Source organism: Canis aureus, chromosome 37 (genome assembly GCF_053574225.1).
Source record: "Canis aureus isolate CA01 chromosome 37, VMU_Caureus_v.1.0, whole genome shotgun sequence".
In the NCBI taxonomy this organism is placed as follows: Eukaryota; Metazoa; Chordata; class Mammalia; order Carnivora; family Canidae; genus Canis; species Canis aureus.
In genome coordinates this window covers 13,561,209-13,585,585 of record NC_135647.1, presented here as the reverse complement: position 1 = coordinate 13,585,585, position 24,377 = coordinate 13,561,209, and the positions used below count along the sequence as shown (strand labels likewise).

The following is a 24,377-nucleotide window of genomic DNA, read 5'->3' as shown; positions in this document are numbered from 1 at the left end:
ATGAATAGCTGCTTCCTTTACATTCTGGCCCTGAGCCCTGCCCTCTACAGTCTCCCGCTCCCGTATCTACAACAGTCTGAAACCTGTTCCTAAAAGCCCCCAAACCCGACAGGCTGAAGTTGCAAGAAAAGACTATTAATGTGGAGTCTCATTTTAGAATCAGATTCTAAAGTCAGGTGAAAAAAATCATTCTTCTTTATAAATTATCTTTGAAAAGAAATTACAAGATAGTTTTACCTAGACAGCCCTGTAGAGTGTGTATGTAAATGCACAGAATGCTGCAGGCTTCATATATGAAGTGTGTTTGTTCGGTAGGTAAGTACGATCATCACAGTCTGTGGCGATCGAGTTGCTGGCGGGAACGGCAACTTCCCGTGCCTCACGCAGGCTCACCTCTGGCCAAGCCTCACTACTGAAACCCTTTCCTTTCTCCTCCATCCTTTTTATTTGCTAAGGGCATCTCGTTGAATATGCTGAACTTTATCACAAATACACTGCTCCTCTGGGGGCTGGTGCCGACCGCATGGCACGCTCACGTCACCTGGAAGTCCTTCTGTCTGCATTTTAAGCACAGTGGGAGCTGCGGGAAGTGTGGTTCAGTCCAGAAATGCTCATATATAACACGCACACAAAAGCCTCTATTCTCCCAACTTCCCAAGGTGGATCCCAAAGTCCTGGGGTTTTTTTGTTTTTGTTTTATTCCATGTGAATCCATTTCATCTGGAACTGAGATCATGGAGGGGAAGGTTTCTGTATTTCAAAATAATTTTAACTTTTAAAATGCTGAAAGCATTACCCCTTAAGATTTTACCAAAATACAGCTCCCAGCGCAAATACCATCTCAAGTATTCAGAGAATCTAGCTGAAGCTGTGCTTTACTCACCTAATATTGCACTGTTAAGAGCTGAGCACACAGGTTCTCTCTGAATTGGGTCAAGCTGATTTCCAACTGGGCTGTTCCAAGGATCCGAATAAGCGAGTAAACTGAATGCATCCTGTTGAAAACAGAGTTTGGTTTTTAATTCTAACATTTAAACTACTGTGGTGCCCCGCGGTTACCAAGTTGAGAGACAAGTAAAATACACAGCTTGGTGGCGTGAGGCTGCTGTAACATTTAAACCCACTTACCCCCTAGGACTCTGAGGCTACATATTCTTTACCAATTAGATGATGCAACAAGGCCGATGCTGCTTTCATTGGTCTTTACTGTAAACAGCCATTCTCATTAATCGTCTCCCACCCCTACAACACATATACATCAGCAGAATGAAAAGGAATTCTGGAATGGGCTAAAGAGGAAGACAGAAATATCCAGATGCTAATTTATTACCACTGATCCAAATTTAACACTAAAAGGATAGGGCCTCCCTGTAGATTTTTTTAAAAACAGATGTGGGAACTCGATACATCTCACTGGACGTCCTTTTCTCACTCAGGAATCAAAAATTTCAACTGGTCCCCTTCACAAACATGCAGTAGTCCCCACCATCCTCAAGCCACCCTTCCTAAAGTGACAGATGATCTTTCCAATCAAGGACTCTTTGTCTTCTTTCCACTGAGGTGCCTGTTACAGTTTCAGACGCTGGTTTCCAGTTGAAGCTGCACTGTCAGCTGCGGTGTGGCCTCTGTGAGCAATGGCCTAAGTGTCCGTTTCCTCACGTGTCTACAGAAAAGGCTACTTGAGAACGTCATAAGGACGAACAGCTCAATGAAGTTAGCAACGTCAGTTCACTCTAATCTTTCAACATGTCTTTTTTTTTTTTTTTTTTTTTAAGATTTTATTACAGAGAAAGAGAAAGGGCATGGGGAGGGTCAGCGGGAGAGGGAGGAGGAGGCTCCCCACTGAGCAGGGTGCCCAACGTGGGGCTCGATCCCAGGACCCTGGGATCAGGACCTGAGCCGAAGGCAGACGCTTCACCCACTGAGCCACCAAGGCGCACCCCCCTCCCCCGAGGTGTGTTATTTTGCCAAAAGTCAGAGCCCTAACCTGGAGCAGCAGTCTAGACCCAGAGAGGCAAATCACAGATGCCTTCCCCATTCCGAAGGCACACGTGGAAAAGTGCTGAGGCAGCTGTAGGTCGGTGAGGTAACACTTTCAAAATGCTGATTAGGGACCCATGAAAGGCTGAAATTCCTAGAGCAAAGTATTCCCAGGTGCAGCTGCGTGGACATTCCTCTAACCTACTTCCTACCGTGTGAAAGCAGAGTGGGGGTAAGGTTTCCAGGCCCGGGGGACTCTGGCCCTTCTCACCCAACCAGCCTGTGTCGGGGAGGTGGGGGTGGGGGTTAGAGGCCCCTAAGGCGCCAGCTGTGCAGCCTGAGGCCACCAGAAGGGAATACACGCCCCCTACACACACGCGCGTGCACACACACACACAGGCAGTTTCCCCGCGTTGAAGGTCTCATCCATGTCAGACAGCTTGGCCCCGTTTTTAGAATGAAAGGTCTCCGAAGAGAAAAATTTACTGCCCTATTTTGAGTGCCCTGCAGCTACTTGTACGTGCCGGGAACAGGGAGGAAGCTTCGCACACCTGCTCATCACAAGATCTGCTTCTTACAGGCACCCTGCAGAGCGACTCGGTTCTGTTTCTGTTTCTGGGTGCCCCCACCCCCGAATTTACTGATGGAGGGAATATTCATGTCCTACCGCCCGGAAGCCGACTCCAATCAGTGGCATGCTTTCTGAGGGACTGATCTCTGCTCAAGACTTGACACCCACAGCCCCGCCCGGGGATCACTCCCACAGAACAGATCTAGTTCTCAGGCATCCTCAAGGACTGCCCAAGGAACGACGGGCACATAAAAACCTTTAAGCACAAAACTATCCCCGTGGGTCTATAGACGCAGGCACGCTACCAAAAGGAGAAATGCTGCAGTCCCAAACCTCAAATCCAGACCATTCTTCTGTTTACACCTTCCAGTATTTTAAAGAAAAGCTCATGGAAAAAGGCGACGAAGGTAGTCATTTACCCGCACGGATACCGGTGACACTAGTAATTTGTTCTCATGTTTCAATACAATCGAATGTTCGTTGCACGCAGCCGCAGTCACCAGGACCCAGGTGCTCTCAAGGACTCAGACACACTGGGCCTCCGGAGGGTCCGAGCGGTCGCGGCGGGCGAGCGGGGCCACCTGACACCGCAGAGCAAGATCCGGGGCGGCAAGGCCGGGAAGGGAAGGCAAGGATGGAGGCAGAGGTAAGGGGGGGTGTCCTAACGGGCCCCTAAATCACACTAAACAGCTTGGATTTGTTTTCTGACGTGGCGGTGGAGCTTTAAATCGAGGACCGATGTGGATAAAACCGGACTTCAGGAGGACGGCGGCAGCGCCGCGGAACCACGCCCCGAGTCAGGTGAGGCTGACCGCAAGACCACCACCACCACCACCTTAAAAGGAGAAAAAAGGGGGGGCGCCTGGGGGGCTCAGTTGGTTAAGCGGCTGCCTTCAGCTCGGGTCCTGATCCCAGGGTCCTGGGATCGAGTCCTGCATTGGGCTCTCTGTCCCTCCCCCTGCTTGTGCTCGGGCTCTCTCACAGAGAAAATCTTTAAAAAAAAAAAAAAAGAAAAAGAAAAAAAGGTTTATACCTCCAGGTTCTTCACAAAGAGAATGAAATCGAGGCAGCGACATTAATGCTTTAAATCCCGCAGTAAAACTTAACTGAGGTGGTGACCAAAGAAATGCGAACAAGCAATTTTAAGGTCTGATGTGGAAGCCACTAGTACATCAATGCAGTACAGCCTCTGGCACTTTCCTTTTCTACTGCTGGTGAGCTGCTAGAGTTTCTGGAAAGCAGTGCAGCAGTATACAGCAAAAGCCACAATAATCCTATCCTTTGACTCTTTCTAGGACGCTCTCCCAATGCTGTAATTTTTTTTTTTTTTTAAGATTTTACTTATTTATTCATGAGAGACACAGAGACACAGGCGCAGAGACACAGGCAGAGGGAGAAGCAGGCTCCACGTGGGGAGCCCGACGTGGGACTTGATCCCAGGTCTCCAGGACCACGCCCTGGGCTGCCCCCAGTGTTGTAATTCTAAGGAAGAAACAGAGATTCATGTATAAACGCGTTCACTAAAGCATTTCAATAAAAGCAAAAAACCTCACAGAGCAATGCTTAGATGAACTGACCCAGGGGCACAAGAGAGTATCATGTTGCCATCTAAAAACACCTAAATGCACAGAAACTGGAAAGAAGTTTTTCTGACAATAAATAAAACAATACAAAATAATCTAATTACTAGGTAAGATACACATGGGATGTAAGGCACAAAACTGAACATGTCTGTGAACTATCACGGGATTATGGGTTCCTTTTTGCTTCAGAAAAAAAGGTCTCAGTGGGAATCGTTTCTGAGGCCAACATGACGTCGCTTAGGTAGGGTCCTCCACTGTGCTCAGTTGGCTTAAAACCTGTCACAGTTCCCGACCAGGATGGGCTTCAGGATGGGCTTCGACTGCCAGCTGGGGCCGCCCGTGCCTACCTGAACCTCCACAGGTCCGTGAAGGGTGAAAGGCGAGGGACAGGGATCCCTGGGTGGCGCAGCGGTTTGGCGCCTGCCTTTGGCCCAGGGCGCGATCCTGGAGACCCGGGATCGAATCCCACATCGGGCTCCCGGTGCATGGAGCCTGCTTCTCCCTCTGCCTGTGTCTCTGCCTCTCTCTCTCTCTCTGTGACTATCATGAATAAATAAATAAAAAATCTTTAAAAAAAAAAAAAAAAAAAAAGGCGAGGGACAAATTCAGGTGGCCCTCCTGAGCCACTGGCCGGCACAGGCCGGTAGGAAACAGAGCAGAGAGAGGGGAGCCGAGGACGAGGACTGGGGGCCCCCGCAGAGCCCCCCTTGTTCCTCCAGGCCTCAGGGCAGGTGGAATGCACGGTAACTCACAGTAATGCCTTTAGGGAACACTTCCCTTTGCATTTAAACAAATCTCTCTATATATGCATGTGTGATTCAGATATTTATGCAGATCCGCACAAAATTAAAGACAAAAAATACCCACTGCAATCACACATGCCCTGAAGTGAAAAATAAAAGGAAAAGGAGCATTTTCTAAACCTTCTCAACTATCGCAAAAACACCTGTTGTCCCGGAACCTTCCAGCTGTTTGAGCTTATCCCTATGTGCTTGGAAGGTTGTTGCGGGGAAAAGGAAGGAAAGAGTTCAGGATATTAAGAAAGTCTCTTAAAGCAGTTGGCATTTGCTTCGAAGTCAGAAGTGCAAAATCAGAGCCATCCACGTGCTTCAGATAAAGAAGATGAATTACATCTTTGCATAATCGAGTGTATCATCAAGGACTCCCTTTGAGAAGAGGCCACATAATCCCATTTTTGGAGTTTCATGCACATTAGAATCTAAGCCAGTGAGCTGATTAAGTGAAATCTTAACATTTTCAAAGACACTACACACGTCACATTCCTTCATCACGTGCCATCGGCATAAAGTTTTAACAAGAAAACAGATGACCTAGTGTAAAAAAGTGTGAAATCTTAAAAATGCTTTTTTTTTTTTTTTTAAGATTTATTTATTCATGAGAAACACAGAGAGAGTGAGGCAGAGACACAGGCAGAGGGAGAAGCAGCCTCCCTGGGGGGAGCCCAATGTGGGACTTGATCCCAGGACCCCAGGATCACGACCTGAGCTGAGGGCAGATGCTCAACCAGTGAGCCACCCAGGCACCCCTACAATCTTAAAAATGTTTTGCGTCCCCAAATATTCCCTAAAACAGCAGTTTTCCAAGTACAGTCTAGAGACACCGGAGTCCAACATAAAACCCCTTCAGGAGGAGCTCCAAACTGTTTTTGTAATGAAACTAAGCTACTACTTCCTCTCCAGTCTCACTCCCATGCTCTCACAACCACACAGCGGGGCCCTCCGGAGGCTACAGGGTGTGTGACGACACAACAGACCGAATGCACCAAGAGGTAGGAGAATGCAGCTTATTAAACCCAGCATTTAGAGAGAATTACAAAAGTGTAAAGCAATGCCATTTTTCTAATCTTTTAGAAGTTATTTTTCATAAAAACAGTCAATGGATTTATGATTATTTGTAAATAAACTGATTAGTTTCTAGTATGATAAATATAACTCATATGAACAAAACTCTTAATAAACATTCATTAAATAGCTGGATGCTATGTGTATTAGATATTATTATAGGGGGAGGAGTTAAGACCCAGTCTGATCTCAAGGACTTCCTCACCTTATGGGGCAAATGTGCACAGCGCTTTTCCTAATACACAAATGTCTGATTTTTATTTTACTTTTTTAAAAAATTCCAGTATAATTACACAGTTACATTAATTTCCGTTGTATAATATAGTGATTCAACAATTCTACGTGTTCCTCAGTGTGCATCATGATAAACGTGCTCTTCACCCAGTCACTTGTTTCACCTACCACCATCTCTCCTCGGCTCTCTGTAGTTAACAGCCTGCTTTTCTGTCTTTTCTCTGTTCCTTTGTTTCTTAAATTCCACATATGAGTGAAATTGTGTGGTATTTGTCTTTCTCTGATTTATTTCATTTAGCATAATACCCTTTAAGTCCATTCAGGTTGTCACAGATCGCAAGATTTCATTCTTTTTTATGGTTGCGTAACGTTCCAGTGTGTTTGTGTATAAATAAATAAATCTTTATCCAATCGTCTACTGAGGGACACTTGGGCTGCTCCCATAATCCGGCTATTGTACATAATGCTCCAATAAACACAAGGGTGCATATATCTTTTTGAATTACTGTTTTCATCTTCTTTGGGTAAATACCCAGTAGTGGAATTACTGAATCATATGGTGGGTCTATTTTTAATTTTTTGGGATCTCTCCAAACTGTTTTCCACAGTAACTGCCTCAGTTTGCAGTCCCACCAAATGATCTGACATTTTAAATGAAAAATTGTTTAAATTACATATTCCACCGATTTTCTTTTATTTAGCATAAAAATTGTTCGACCTTTTTTTTTGAAGAGTTGAGGGTCACCATTAGAAACAGCAACTGTGCTGTCCTGTAGATGAAGCACTATAAATACAACAAACACACCTCTCTTCCTACCCCAGCTACTGAAACTATAAGACCGCACATGCCTTTAACTGGAGATGTAGGCAAGTGGCTCCTAAACCCGTCCGAGGAGGCTGAGCCGCTATGTTCTGTCTACACTAGTGCCCCACTGAGGCTACACTGCTGGAGGCTATTTCATGTTTGCTGCTTTCATGCCCTGTCTGGGGCTATAGGTGGCGCTGGCTGGGGCACTAAGTCTCAGTTTGGGTCAGGAAGGGGCGGCTGAGGCCACGCTCTTTCCCACCACACCCAGACACTGGGCTCAGGGCCGCCACCACACACATCTCCCCTTTGTTGTCTGGACGTCTTCCAAAACGTTCAGAAGAAAATATATTTGTAACGAATCACCTTTGAGCCCAACCTAACACAGGATTACAGAAAAATTAAAAAAAAATACAATGGCTAGGTTAACATTTCACACACTTATAGGACTACTAGGACCAAAAAAGAAAAAAAAAAAAGATTTCTAAAGAATCTTAACATCTCTACAACGAATTGCGATGCTGACTTAAGGCAGGGGGAACTCCTCCATCTGCAACTGATATATAAAGCTATGGCTAACACACTACACGTTGAAATTTTATCTATCCCACCATCTATCATAAACATCGATCCAGAAGAGGTCTGAAAATGTATTTTAACTATCCTGGTTTTGAAAGATGACCTAATGCTTCAGCAACCACCATCAAAATGCAAACCATGTAGTATACGTTCAACTTGCTGCAGCCTCGAACAATGTCTACTGAAATAAAACTATCTCAAATTTATAGTTTCATCAGCAAGCTCATACCTCTAATAACTCTGCCCATTTCATAGCCGAGAAAATAAAGCTAAAAACCTAAGTTGACCAAGGGTATATAGTGGGGACAGGTGGCAGGACCGGGATTTAATCCCTATTTTTTACTGGAAGTCCAACAAGAATTCCTCACCCTACTCAATGTTTCACAAAATTACAATTTCGTTCCTTCGACAAATTTCTAATTTTTCAAGAAAAGACAAATCTACCTTCAACATTTTTTTATTTGCTGTGTTCTTGCCACATTCTCTCCTCAGCTGTTCACTCATGGCTTGTAGCTCTCTTCCAAAGTGAATCATTCTTTCTATGGCGGCTTGACTTCCTCCACACAACTGGCGTCTTAACTGACTCGAATCAACTTCTGTAAGCAAAACAAACGAGTATTTTACTACCTTATTGAATGGAATACAATGGAGAAATCAACATAAATTGCTTATAACATCTCGTAGGTTTCATTTAGTCACTACTACCTAATAATTCATCTAAATATGTAGATTTTTAATTCAGGGTCTTTGCTTTAAGTTTAATTCAGGAACTTTGCTGCTATAAGGTATCCTTTCTCTACGTCTCAAGAATCTAGGCTCTGATCTCCAGCATGCAGTTCAAAGTCAGGTGACAACTTTCCAGATTAGGATGGACCTGGGATAGCAGGGAAAGGTTTATAAGCAGTTACACATAAATCTCTAAAACTACAGTAAGCAGCATCAGGAAGAGAACAAAGCCAGTTAACTGCCTCTTGTGCTACTCTGACACCAAACAGAGATGGAATAAAAGGACGCGTTTCAGCTCAAAGCTAAATGACTCCAATAAAAACACAGAAAATACCATGTTATTGAAAGAGTTAAACACACATATACAAAATAACTGTATGGTATATATCTTGGCAGACGACACTCACTTATCAATAATGTAACTGTATGGATCACTAATGACACAAATTACTAATGATGATAATAATCAACATTTACTGAGCACTTACTTTGTGCTTATTAGTTTTTCAAAGATTGGCTCATTTAATCTTTATAAGGACCTATGAAGTGGCTGTTATTATTTCTGTACCCATTTTACAGATGAAGAAACTGAGGCACTGAGCTCTTCAAGTAACTTGTCCAATGTTACACAGCTAGTAAGTGGCAGATGCAGAATTTGAATGCTGGTAATCTGACTCTAGAACTCCTGCTCTTAATCACCATGCTTAAATTACTCTCTGAATGTTGAGGCTGCAGATATCTGAGAGTATAATTAGGCTACCTTTCAAATGAAACCCCCTGCCTGAAAAGGTGAATCTACACTGAACACATAATCCTCAACAATCCTCAATAAAGACTTTAAACCTCAAAACAGAAATCTAATGTTGCCACGGAATTCAGACAAATTTTTAAGCTCCAATAAATTTTCATTCTCCAATTGATGGGAAAGTTTGCTGATGGTTTTAACTTTATGGTACAATCTACTACACAAGTTAACAACCAACCAAAGTTATACATGCTAATGTACCTTTCAGCCACGTAACTTAGGGGGTGCGGGGGAGAAGGGTGGGTCACACTTAAGCACCTACCATGTGCCAGGCACTGGGCTACACACAGTCACATATATTCACATTAAATCAACATAGGAAACTGTCCTATTAGAATTTATAAAATCATCTCTATCTATCTGGCCTTTACTGGTTATACTAAGTATAAAAACTTTTCACATCTCCAACCCCAAACATCCTAAAGAACATTTAACACTAAGAGTACGGCTGCATTAATGACAGCACTGAAGTCAAGCCCAAGCAATTCTGCACAGAAAGCCATCCGGCGCTTAACTTTAGAAGGCACGGAGAAGTACCTCTGCTCTCTAGCAACCCGCTCTCACAAGACAGTTTAAGTAACATGTACTATAGTCAAATCCAATGGCACATACATCTTTAAATATGATTTATGCTCATCAGCTGTGAATCAATACAAGTAAAAACATAACCTTGTAGTCATCATTTTTTATTAAAAATGTAAGAAATATCACTGCAGACCCATTTCGGTGTCACAATCTTCCATTTCGTGGTCATGTTTAGAGCTACCATTTAGGAAACCATTGGATGAAGTCTCTCCAACCCCATTGGAGTAGTGCTCTGTTTCCATGTCTACATCATTACTGGAAATGAAAAAAACAAACCTAATTTTAGAAATCGCATACTTGCAGCTTAGTTTAAAATAAATTACTACTCAACTACACAGCCTACTTATAAACTGACTTCGTAAAGCAATAGCAATCTGCAAAAAAAGGTGTTTAGTTCAATCCTGAATGTCTTCAAAGCCAGTCTGTAGCTTGCTCTTAACAAATTTGTACTCCTGGATCAGGGAGAAAAAAAAGTCTATGTCCTCAACTGTAGTGGTTTTCTGACTTCGTATCAATATGGACAAATTCTTTTTTACATTCTTCCCACTTTTTTCCAACTCAGATCTGTACTGTTTTTTGTTAATCAGCCTTTGCCCGGGGACCCCCTCCACCTCCATCCGGCATGCATTTCCAGCATTCAAGGAAGATGGGGGGAAAGATTCACTCTCAAACCATTCCTGGATCTCACTTCCCCTCTTGCCTGCCCTATTCATCTCTCCTAAGATGATTTTTTTCTTTGTCTCTTGACATTCTGGCATTTGTCCTCAATCCTTAGAGACATAGCCTCCCACAAAGGTAGATAATGACCTGGACAACCACTCTGGCTGGTCTTCTTGCACCTTGCTGGCATCCCACACTAGTTTTCTCCAACGGGCTTTCTTATTGGCTAAAGAATCTAAAGCACTGCCAAATCTTCATTTTAAAAATACCATTTTGGATAATCAGAATGCTCCTAACTTTCGCTCATATCACATTTACTGAAGAACAGCCCTGTGCCAGTCACCATATCTGGACACACTGAAACTGTCACCACACGTTCCCCATCTCCTCCACACTCAAAGAACTATAAACACCTACTCTTGAAGGCTTCTCCAGTGAAGATCTATGTAAGGATTATACACTCCAGAAGGACATATCTCATGAAAATATAGGAAATACTTAAATTAAAATGTACTTTTCTCATTTAAAAAGCAATATATATTCATTTGTAGAAAAAAAACACTGGAAAAAAAAAAGAAAACAACACTGAATGCAGATAAGCATAAAGTGTTCTGTGCATGATGCCACCAGACATAACCACTAGCAGCACCTCGGAGTGTGCGAGTGTAAGTGTATATGCGTGGGGGCACCACTTCTATCAGTAAAATGTGTGAGGCAAAACGGCACAAATCTAGGAAGAAAGAGGTAATCGCCCCAGTACTCCTCCATCAGTCAGAAAAGCTTGTTTACTGGATTTTTTTTTTTTTTTTTTTTAAGTAGGCTCCCCACCCAGCAAGGAGCCTACACAGGACTGGAACCCACCACCCTCAGATCAGGACCTGAGCTGAGATCAAGAGACGGATGCTCAAATAACTGAGCCATCCAGGTACCCCTAGTTTTACTATATCTTGACGAACTTTGAGAATTGATAAGAGAAACCAAACTTTAAATGATGTAAGTATACTAAACTTTTCTCTTTTTTTGACAATATAGTATTTGGGAGGAATTCTTTCATTCAACACACATTTAAGAGCTTTTGAGCCATGTTCTGTGTTAGGTGCTAAGGATACAATGACACAGCCTCTGTCCTCCAGGGGCAAACAGAGGATCCATCAGCACTATGATGAGAGTTAATTACACAGAGTGACACAACATTCGGTGGGGATGTAATCAAGGATATTCATCTTGGAAGAGTAACAACAGAACTGAGTGTTACAGCCTGCTTGAATGAAAGTTAGTCAAGGGAGGGTAGGGAGTAGCAATTTAGATGGGCAGGGAGGGCGGGGTGCAGTATAATGCAAAAAGCACACCTCTGGAAGTTAGAAATCCTGGGACATAGTCACAAGTCTGCAACTTACTAGCTACAAAGTATTGATTGACCTTAACACCCCCCAAAAAACCATTTCCTTTTCTGGTATTCAGCTCTACATCTGTAAAATGGTTTTAATAGTTAATACCATCTTTGCCTACTTCACAATACAACTGTAAGGACAACCTTCTCGAACTATAAAGTAACTGATACTGCTTAACAGTTTAAGGCAGTTTAAAAGCTTACTTCTTCTCCTTCTACACTGCACTCAGGATGCTGTGTCACCAAACCCTTCCGGTGAACTTACTTCCCTGAACTCAGGTAGTAATAGGTCTCTTTAGCAACTTCCTGCCATAAAGAGTATTTAAGAGAAAAACCCACGAATTGCCTACAGCCCTGACCCCAGACAACGGCAGAAGCTTCTACCAATAAAGTACTAAAGTGCTATAAAGTACAATAAAGGGTTAACTTTTTAATTGTCTCCACACATTATTTTTTTACCACAGTCTTCTAATCTGTTTTCTAGCATGTCACTTCTACTGTGAAAGGCTACCCTAATCTCCTCTGCTTTAAAAGACAGCCATTTTTTCCTCCTCTTCTCCTCATACCACTTCTTGAGGACTTCCATTACAGCCTGTGCCACACACACCATTACTCAGTAAGCTGTCACCCGGGATAGGTAACCTGGATATTCTGATTACGCTACCAATTTGCAAATACAGGTTTTTACACATGTGCCTTTCTCCAGAATCATATATCCATTAAGATGCCACGTTAAAAGCTAGGTTCTTTCTCCTTGACAATAAAGTTTTACACGGAAGAACATTTCCCCCAAATGCAGTGTGACCAATTTATGTGAGAAGACCAATCTATCATCAAATTGATAAAATCTACACATTATTTTTTATTTGTATTATTTTTATCATTCCACTAGCATGAATTCAGATGCTGGATGATTTGAGCAGGCTGACTTCTTAAGAACTTGCTCTCATACACTAATAGTCAAAAGACTGATTACATTCCACAAACCTTTAGGTTCATGAATCTTCAACTCCAGTGTATGAAGGCATGTAGACATTCCTTCTCTCAAAGCTTCTTGAAGTAAGAAACCATGCCTAGCAGGATGTCTGACACCCAGCAGGTCCTCAATACTCTGCTCATGCTATATGGTTATTACTAAATGACTCAGGGGTCCATCTGCTGCTATAAGCAAGCTCCCTAAAGTAGGATTTCAAAAAAGATTCTTTGTAAAGTTAGTTATTTGGAATTCAGCAAACACTCTCCACATTTACACCAAAAAAACCCCACAGAGGAAAAAAAAGTTGTAACTGTATCATATGTTGCTTCTAGAGAGTAAATATACTGCTGTGACTTAACTTGGAAGTATAAGAACAGCATCTATGTGACCATCTGTACAGGCCTGTGCCGGCAGGAAAACCAGAAGAAGGCAGAGCCCAGAAAGGATTCTTAGACCCCCGCAGAGGGCAGAGGGCTGCAGATTCAGAGAAAGGAACAAAGGAAAGAGGCTGTGTGCACACGGGGAGACTGAAAAACTCTGGGAACTTACTCCATGCCCTTTTATTCTCTGGGGCTTAAGAAGTCTCAGACCCCCCTGATGGACCATGTAATGCAATTTTTCTAAATTGTTAAAAACGAAGACACTTATCCTTAGGTGGTTTATAGTACTGCGTAAGCTCGGGAGGTCACATACCTGGTGAAGTTATTAACTTGCTGTGATCGTGACATGTTTATACTGTTTAGTTCTGGTACGTTCAAATTGGATGACTGGTGTTTACTATGGCAATATGATTGATGTGCTTTATTTGATATGACACCATTACTACAACTTTCAAAACCTAGGGGAAAAAAAAACAGAAAAAGATGTATGAACAGAGAAACACACACCAACTTATTATTACATTGCAAATAACGTACCCAGATTCTGATCCTGCATTTAAAATTCTTCTAATGTAGGGAAGTCAATGCATGACTTAGATAGTAAACAGATAACTTCTTTGAAAGGATATAAGGATGTTCATTGTAGGCTAATAATTAGCATCTCCTCTAACAGTTACTGAGGCTTAATTATGGATCTTATTTATTCCCCACAACACCCCCCACCCAGGGGAATAGTGCTCTCATCGCTCTCATCTCACGTATAAACCCACCGAAGCCAAGAAGCTGGGCGTGCGTGCGTGAATGTATGATATTCTAGATGGGAAGGGGAGAAGGACACAAACCAGAGAATCGTGTGCCTGTACAGGATGGCGATGTAAATAAAACAAGAGGCAGGAATGTAGAAAGGTATATGCCAACTGAGCAAAAGCAAAGGTGTTGGTCTATGAAAGGAAAGGAAACAGCGTCTGACTTGTTTCGAAAGCTGAACGTAAGGAGGCCACAGAATGCCTTGGGAAGAATGGAACGAGACAAGCAAAGAAAGAAGGCTGGGAGAAACTAAATCTACAGAAGTGACGGCATAAAAGCCAAGAAAGGAGAGAACTGTAGTTAGGAAGGGCGAGGAGGAACAGGGCCGGGCAGAGCAGATGCTGGCAGGAGGTGAGCTGGGAGGGGAGGAAAGCTGGCAGCCCAGCGAGGCCTGCTGACCGGTGGACTAAAGCCGCCATGGCCATGGCGCCAGTGTTCACCGATGCTTCATTCCGACAGAGCTACCTTTTATCTTTACCAAATGTCTACAATTTAATTTCCAGAGACAACCCGAATATTGACCTTTGTTTATGAAGATCTGCTTATAACTTGTTCTCAGAAACAGCTCTCCTCCAAGTTACCCTCTTGGTAGTAACAACACACGAATCTGACCCACTTTACAATTTTTCTTCCAGAACGTCCTGAGACCAAGTATGCACATGTGTGAAACAGCTACGTGGAAATGTCCAGATTTTTTAAACTTTATTTTTTGGGGGGATTCAAAAGTATAAACAAGGGTAAAAACTTAAAAGTACTGTCATAAAACTGAGCCTCACCAGAAAAATGTGCAGTACTTCCTTTGCCTGATGCTAAATTGTGGATGTTCATTCCGTGGCTGGGGCTCATACTCGGACTACTGAAAGGTCGAGGACTAACTGGGTAACTGTCTTGAGATTTAGGACTTCGGCCTCCCAGACATCGTACTTCACTATCTGTACCATTCACCATTTCTATAAACTGACGCACTCTAAAAAAAGAAAAGACAAAATTTACTGAGATAATTTCAAATAGACATTTATTTATTTATTTAGTAAAAACAGATTTCTAAGAGGAAATATTTTAAGAACTGGTATTTATCTTTTTTTTTTTTTTTAATTTATTCATAGAGACAGAGAGAGGCAGAGACACAGGCAGAGGGAGAAGCAGGCATCATACAGAGAGCCCGACGTGGGACTCGATCCAGGGTCTCCAGGATCATGCCCTGGGCTGCAGGCGGCGCTAAACCGCTGAGCCACCGGGGCTGCCCAAGAACTGGTATTTATCAATAGGTATGGCCTTTAGACAGTATGCTAAAAATATTAACTATGGTTTCATATTATGTACTGCTTAAATTTAAAAGTGTCTGGAAAAATCAGCATATAAAGCAAAAGACACTGTATCTCCTTTAATCAAGATTTAGTGAGAAAATGAAAACCTAGCTGTGGCTATAATTTTTTTTTTTAATTTTATTTATTCATGAGACACACAGAGAGAGAGGCAGAGACACAGGCAGAGGGAGAAGCAGGCATCATACAGAGAGCCCAACGTGGGACTCGATCCAGGGTCTCCAGGATCAGGCCCTGGGCTGAAGGTGGCGCTAAACCACTGAGTCACCCGGGCTGCCCTATGGCTATAATTTAATCAAAATGGACTTTATTTTCAGAGTTAAAATGATTTAATCAAATAATATTTGCACTCGATAACAAGTAAAATAGTATGTAAGAACACGATGTGTTTAATGTACACATGATGCAAAGAGCCTCCCATTTAACCAAAATGAGCCACATATTTAAAATTTTACTCTAAAGCAAAACAATTTTGACATTTGGCTTACAAAGGGTTTCTGGTACATCAGAGAGGTGAAATATTAAGCTTAATAACACGTGAATTTTAAAATAACAAAGATTCAGAAGGCCAATAAAAAAAAGTCAAATTATGATGGCTATTATTAAAAAAAGATGTAGACTTAAAAAAAAAGATGTAGAAAAGTATTGGCAAGGATGTGGAAAAACTAGAATCCTTGTACATGGTGAGACTAAAATGGCACAGAGCTATAGCATTCTGAGGATCAAATTTGTCAAAAGATTAAACAGATTATATATATATATACACACACACACCCACACACACACAAGGTATATGTAAGTATATACACAGTGTGTGTGTGTGTGTGTGTATATATATATTGTGTGTGTGTGTGTGTATATATATGAAATATATATATACACCCAACAATTCTATTTCTGGGTATATACCCTAAAGAACTGGAAACAGGGACTCCAGTGGATATTTGTACACTCCTGTTCATGGCAGCATTATTCACAATAACCAAAGTGGAAGCAACCCAAATGTCTATCAGTTATTCAGCCTTTGAAATGAAAGAAATTCTGACATATGCTGTAACATGAATGAATTTTGAGGACATGTTGCTATTAGGAATAAGCTAGTAACAAAGAACAAATATGTTATGACTCCACTTAGATGAGGTACCCAGGGTAGTCAAATTCAATTTCACAGAGACAGAAAAGTAAAATGGTGGTTGCTAGGAGCTGGGTATAGGGAGAAATGGGGAGTTCGTTTCTCTGGGGATAACGAAAAAAAGTTCTGGAGATGGCTGGTTGCTGACAAATGCAGAACAGTGTGACTATACTTAATACCATAGAACTGTGCATGTAAAAATGACAAATTTTATGTTATGTACATTTTACCAATTTTCAAAATCACACAGACTTACAATAAGGTACTTTCCAGGAAGAAAAATGGATATCCATCTCATAATTAAGATTTTAACATTTCTGAACATAACAGCTAGCATAATAGAAGAGCAAACACAAAGGAAAAGATCCCATCTGCTTATAATCAACACAAGTGGTTTTTTTTATATATATAATCTGTTACTTGAATGTGCTATATTACAAAATTGTATGTAAATATCTGAAAAAAGGTGAAACAAAAATTAAAACTATTAAAGCATGACAATAATTCTGATTATATGTAACACACACATAATACAGTAACATTTTATTAAACTTACTTTAATGTGAAAAGAAGATTAGGATTTCTTTCAAGTAAACTTGGGTATAACTGTTGTGTTGTTTCAATGGCTTCTCCCATTCTCCCTGCTAACACCAATTTCTGAATTCCTATTTAGAAAAAGAAAACAAGAGATTGATTTTTTTGAGTAGAAACAAAATAGTGGGTCCTCAAAAAAAAGTTAGTAAAAAAAACAACTTTAAATAAATTATTGCAATTAACTTTCATTTTTCTAAAATCTAGTTCCTATTAGGCAATCAAGAAGAAATTTCATACATACTAAAAATTAGAAAAATAAGTACTTCATAAAACTATTTTTAAAAATCACAAACTAATATACAGGTAATACAGGAAAAACACCTGTTAAGCAATACTGAAATATTAACCTCTAAGATTAAAAAGATGGATGTGTTTCTATAAATGCCTAGAATGTGGTGCTGGGTTCAAGAATACTTTTCCCAATCTCATCAAGTCACACACACTAAACAGGTACAGCTATTAATATGTCAATTATACTTCAGTGAAATGTATTTTTTAAAGATCATAGCAAACATTAGAGATAATATTCAGAATGTCTTATCAAATACAATAACCTTTAGCTCCCAGTACTAAGAGAACACTGGCTTTTGAGTAAGACCTGAATTCCCCAGATATAGACTGAGTGTTCCCTGTGTGTTGGATATTTGTTAAATTAGATGACGAGGATGCACAGAGTAAGTGATTGTCTCCTGTTTGCCAGAGCTCAGAGCATAGTAAGAAAGACAGACAAGCCTATGATTAGTTAACAACACAATGTAATTAGTGTTATTATAGCAAATTTGACCTATAAAAAAAATTGTTTCCAAGCATCATGATTTCACCCATCACCTGTATTTTGATGCCTATCCTCTCACCAAGTCATCCCCTCCCTAATGGACTAACTGCACCGCATTTAGGAAGGCTAACTGTGGAGGAGTGACATGCTGATTTGCCCTTGGTAGAACAGGCCCGACAGCTCTGGCCAGAGTACTGGGACCCAAGAATTAAAATTTAAGATCAATACTATCTTAAGTTTAGATAGCAATTCAAATGCAAAGATTAATATTTCTTTTACATATTATCTTCACCAGTATCTAATCATGGGACCACATTACCTACTAAAAAATTTTTTGTTAAATGTTTACTTCCCAAAATCTAAAGCAAACATTTAAGGGGAAAAAAAAAAAAGGTAAACATTTCTTATAAAACTATCTCCAAAATATCTTTCTATATCCAGAATGCTAACACAGTCTTAATGTGAGTGTTTTTTAAATTGGTCTTCAAAAATGTCAATGAAGATTAATTTCAGAGGCATCAATTTTAAGTTAATATATTTGAAAATTTTTTAAATTAAAAAATATAATTTCTAAAAATCAACAAAATCAAACCTATAATCTGAAAACAAGTGTTATCCATGCACCACAGGGTCCTTACTTTGTCTATTCTTAATGGAAGCTAATTCTTCTAGAACGGTCTGGTCTGTAGATCTGGCAAAGGCCTCTGCTGTGGCACAGTACCCATGGTGGACTAAATAAGATGAAACCATTCTTAAAATAAAAAGAAGAAACACACATCTTTTAGTCAAGAGAATACAGGCTTCATACTACAACTTACATAAAACAAGATCTACTCTGTTGTTACAAAACCAACCTATTCCCTTAAAATAAGGCTTTAAGGACCTCAACTTTAAAATCAGTTAAAAAAAGAATCATTTTGTTCTAGTCATGTAGTATTTCCAAAAAGAGAACCACAAATGCCATGTTAAGAGTACTCTCCCTAAGAATAACTGTCACAAGAGAAGAATCCCTGACAGACTCTTGATTCTTGGTTCCCCATTATCCCCAGGGTCCTTTCCTGTCACTTCCCATCCTTATATTCAATATTCAATCCTCCTAACCATAATTTCTGTTTCACCTTTAATTATACAACTTATCCTAGTGAAGTGCTGGCATTTTCTAAAACACAACACTTTTTAAATAACAGATTAATAACTCTTTGGTGTTATGGAGTTCAATTCCTTTCTTTTCTCATCAGTTGCATGGGATAGGATCTCCAAGAGGTGAACACAGGTGAACGGGAGAGAGGCTTTTTCAGAACAAAGTCTATGAGGGTGATAATACTAACTCACGAAAAACAGCCCTTCTGATCCAAATCAGTATTACTGTACATGAAAGATTAGTTACTCAAACGTGATTTACATGGAAGTGCCATGCTTTCAAAGAACAAGTTTGTTGTTTTTCAAAGTCATCAAGTGGTCAAAACACATTTACATCTAACTGCAAAACGTTAAAGAAAACTTAAAAAAAAAAAAAGGTTAAAGAAAACTACTGACTCAACAATATTAACCCAAATATCCAATATATCCAAATATTCAACTCCTAAACCTGCCGCCATCTGGCACTACTAACACCCTATCAGAAAATGGTAGGAAGCAGTGAAGAGGGATGGAGGGGGCAGCAGGGAAAATCTCCAAGAAACAGATTTTGCATTTTACTTCATCTAATTGGTCAAAATGATTTACAAAAGTAGGAAAGAACTTTTTAAAATGGACTTCCTAGGAGGTCACGGTGAGTGTCAGTTTTAGAAAGAATGGGGTGGTGGCCCTCACTGGACTCTGGTTACAGAATTAAGTTAAATGAGGCTTCCTCTACTACGATCCTGCTATGATCCTCAGTGGCAACCATTTTTAAAGCGCGAAGGGGAGGTGACCCCAGGAGAGCAACTTATCATCACTCTAACTCATGGAACTATGAGGTTTTCAGCCAGGCTTTGCTGTTCTGTCAGCCGTGCCGGCAAAAAGTACCAGTGCAGAGGCTCTGTGATACCAGATGATAATAGCTCCAGGGAAGAAGCATGTTTTCAGAATCACCATCATGTCTTCCAATCATTATCTCCTCCAAAAAACACACACAAAGATTTATTATATCTTTAAATGTACAACTGTTCAAAGCAATTACACAGACATTTAGGACAAATTGTTAGATTCATGGTATCTGAAAGTCTCTGCTATTTTCTTTGATGAGATGACAGCAGGGAAAATGACTATTTAAATTTACTTGTACTTATTTGATTTTTAGGTCTGCACTATTTCAAGCTTTAAGAGCTACCACTGAGTATTACTGACACCCAGGCATCATCTCCAGCCTTTTAGCAAAGGTATAATCTAAAGAGTTGACTATCATAGGACTTACGTTTTCCTGCTGACTTCCATTCCAATGAAATTCTACTTTTCCATAAAGAACAAGTTGAAATAAAGGTTGTTCATTTTACAATATACTTTTATTGATACCCACTGTTTGCTCTGGTATCACCTACCCATTCTGTACCATCGTTATCATGAAATCCTAAGTATTTATCCTGCTTTTAGGAATCCTCACTCCATGTTCCTATTTGGTCTTTACTCCTTTTGCTGTCTCTTAAATGTCTAATAATAATATATTAAAATAATTAGTAAGATTTAAAAACTCCTTCAACTGGAGGCTTGTGGTCAGATTTCCCTATATAGAATGAAGACAACTATAATCTAATGGAATCTACATGAAAAATAAATAGATTTCACAAAAAAGGGATCCTAATAACCAATAGTAGCTGAAATTATTCTTAGAGTGACCCAATTCACTGGAAAACTTGAGTCAAATCTTGAAATACAAAATATACACACAAGTCTGTATTCCAGTACATTAACTATACCATTATTTTGATGCTTATTCCTACTGAGTAATATTTCTTTTCCCCTATACATATTTGAACTACCGCTGAACACAGCCAAGTTCATGTCCGAAACCCACAGTTCCTGAGTTACACAATCTAAACTATCTTCCTGAATTTATCTTTGCATTAACACTAATAATAAAAGAATCAAGTAACCTATGGAAAGCATTAAATCCTATTACTAAGGATAGCAAATGTATTAACTAAGCAATCTTGAATCACTTTATTTCCTCCACCAAATTAATACATCAGACTAAAATACATTTTTGTATGTGTGCCACCAAATAAATTATTTTTAAGTAGAGTGAATTATCTTTTAGAGATTAAAATATAATCAACACATTAAAATTATTAGAATATGTAAAAATCACTTTTAATTAAGAGTAAATTATTTTATAGATTTAAATATAATCAATGATACACTAAGATTATTAGGATATAAGTTAGATTAAAATGCTTCAATAAGTATTTTTATGCTAAAAGAATATTTGATAAAAAATATATATTTTGAAATAATAATGTCCATTCACATTTCTTCACTTACTTTTGTATCATGGTCTGCCATTCGCCTTCCCGATCTCCAATAGGAAACCGGTCTATCTGTGCCTGTATTTTGGTTCTCCACTCTCGCATGTAGTCTTCTATATCAAACACAAAAGGATGCTGCCCAAAATTGGCATCAACGACTTCTCCTGGTGTTTGGAGCCCCACGGTAGGATATAAATTTGGCTGTAAGACAACACATTTCACTAGCATCTATCTATCCCTTTTATATTAAAGACATCTTCATTCTTTCAAATGTTATCTTTAAAATAACAGAATTTTACTTCTTGAATAATTTAAAATCACAATCAAAACTAGTAGAGAAAGAAAAATAATCTAAATACAATTAAAAGCAAATACTCTAAATACAAATAACTTAAAATAATCTAAAATAGATTATATGCTGGATGAAAAATACCATTTCACCATGAAAAATATAAACCAACCTCAGCCATCTATTTTATTTATTCAGAAACTGTGAAAAAAAAAAAAAAAGAAAGAAACTGTGGCATTATGCTTCTAATAAACAAAAACACAAATCTTGCTTCTAATAAACAAAAACACAAGTCTTGCTCTTCAGACTATGTCATTTAATAGATATAAAGATTTAAATTTCAACAGGTAACTCGGACTTCTCTTTCTATATATGATATGTATGATGCATGTCTAGAAACTGCACATGAGGACTAGTGAGTTACCACAGAAGCACAATCTTAACTGGGCTCGCACTCCTTTAAGTTCATGGATTTCATTTCTCTGTACATCTGGCATGCCATTAGAAAGAGACTGTAGTAAGAATGTAATTATAAGCAAAGCACAGTGCCATTAAGAGTGGGAGATCTCTTTATAAAAGCAAATGACTCAAATGCACATATTTCTGAAGAGAAAAAGGATTCAAATATTCAAATTCACAGAGAAATGCACTTAGATATACTCCAAGATTTTGAGGCTAAACGATCAAATTTAATAGCTTCAAGTATACAAAAAAGCACACAAGTCCTTTTGGCTCTATCACTAATTGTTATATCTAAAGGGGGAATGAGTTACTGAATGTCTACTAAATAGCAGGGTTTAAGCATAATAATAATCCTGTAAAATAATTATTGTTTGCATTACAAAGATAAAGAAATTGAGGATTGGGGATAATTAACTTGCTCACAGTCTACATTATGACAGAGGAGGGACTGGAACACAGATTTAATCTGACACCAGAGCTAAATTTAGGTTTTCTTCCTATAAACTCCAAATCCTACTTTATCATCATTCTCTGTCTTTATGCCTTATTTTTTTTTTGCTTTAATGGTTATCACAAGTATTTTCAGCACAAAATCAGGTAAAGATTGAGAGGGCATAATTTGGATATAAAACATAAGAGGCTTAGATTTCACAGCAAAAAGCTAAGAGGATGTACTTAAAAACTGATCAATCAAGCAACCAAAATCAGAAACAAAAGGAATACTGTGTCAAAATACTAAGAAACAGAACTTATTTGGGAAATAAATGGTAATGCAATGTATGCAAATGTTCTGATTCTTAATCAACAAAACTAGCAAGTTCTTACAATTTTAAGCTGGAGACAAGTGAGATACTTGTTATAACCCTCTCGTTTCTGACACAGAGAAAACAGACCTAAAGAGTCTGAGGGATTTATCTAGGAGCACACAACTTAATGACACACATAAAGCAATTATTGCAAGCCTCTCCATTTCTAGCACAGTATTCTTTCCATTAAACTCCATTACAAGATTATGACATACTTTAAAACAAAAGTATATAAAGCCAAAGACTCTTAATAAAGATAACAAGAGTACAAGGCAATCCTGTTTGTTAAGCAGAATTTATAATTCTGATATTTGGCATTGCCCAGAGATGCTTTAAAAATAGTTTGCTACTCTAAATTTTCCTGACAAATTCAGGAAAATAAGCACATCCACACTATAAAAGAAAATCAACATTCAGGAGTACTGATAAAATTGTGCTATAAAAAAAGTTTAAAATTTCCCTATGACAAAATATGCCATTAATGTCAAGACAAATGGATTTTATCGAAAAAAAATCCGCTATACATATAAGGATCAACATTCTCAATGTAAACAATATTCTCACAATACAGGACAAAGATTAACAGACCAATTCAATTTTTTTCTTTTTTTTTTCCTTCAAATTTTTTTAAGTAGTGACATATATACAAGCAATTAGAAGAAATATAAAATGACAATGAAAATATGCAGAGACATTAACCTCACTCAATTGCCTAAAATACAAATCAAAACAAGAATTTTATGCACATTAGATTAAGATTTAAAAGACTGAAAATACCCAATGTTGACAGAAGGTTGAGATCATACAAGCCCTCTCATCCAATGTGCACAGAAATGTAAACTGATATAATCTTTTAAGAAAGAAATTTGGCAAAAATCTATTGAAATTGACAAAGCAATTTCACTTGTGAGAATTAAATCCTGCAGAGAAACAAACATGTGCAAAGATATATGCCCTGCAGCACTATTTTAATGGCAAAATATTAAAAAGAATGTCCATTCACAGGTGGTATTACATACCATATCATTGAAACTCAGACTCTAATAACTGTAAGATATACCATTATTTTAGGTCTAAGAAAAAACACTGCCCATTAAATCTGACAGGCCATAGATTCTAAGAAGCACTCCCATTTCATAAATGTCAAAATATGAAAAGTATACATCCTAGAAATTGTGGTAGTACATCATAAAACAAGCTATTGTAAGAAATGAGTAAAAATGTGTATACTGATACAGAAAGAGGTCATATATATTACTAAATGAAGAAAGCAAGCTAGAGACTACATAAACTATGACCCCACTGTAAACACTTAAATAATGGACAGACCTGCTAACAAGTTTAGAAACAGACCTGGAAGGATGCGCACTCATCTCAACACGTTGTGATTATAAGAAACTTCTCTTCTGCATAATTCTGTATTTATAAACATTTATTATTTGAATACTATACATTGCCTCTGGAATCAGAACACGATAAAAAACTAGAACTGGTAAAGTCAGCTGGAATCAATGAAAAGTAACTTTTTTAAGGCTACTCAACTTTAAACCTGAAGAACTGAGGAGAAAGGAATTAGCCATCGAGGGGCTAAACTATACATTTTAACTT

The 24,377-nt window shown here is 39.0% G+C and overlaps 1 protein-coding gene across 1 annotated transcript in view; it reads right to left on the bottom strand.

The window, feature by feature from the left end:
- Positions 1-24,377, bottom strand: part of RANBP9 (RAN binding protein 9) — a 93,194-nt gene that overhangs the window by 3,752 nt on the left and 65,065 nt on the right. The window contains exons 6-13 of the mRNA XM_077886423.1: positions 21,229-21,413; positions 18,408-18,520; positions 16,957-17,065; positions 14,720-14,910; positions 13,450-13,594; positions 9,864-9,985; positions 8,059-8,210; positions 884-995 (exon numbers count right to left, since the gene is read on the bottom strand). Of these exons, the coding sequence (XP_077742549.1) occupies positions 884-995; positions 8,059-8,210; positions 9,864-9,985; positions 13,450-13,594; positions 14,720-14,910; positions 16,957-17,065; positions 18,408-18,520; positions 21,229-21,413 (1,129 nt within the window). The remainder of the gene's footprint in view (positions 1-883; positions 996-8,058; positions 8,211-9,863; positions 9,986-13,449; positions 13,595-14,719; positions 14,911-16,956; positions 17,066-18,407; positions 18,521-21,228; positions 21,414-24,377) is intronic.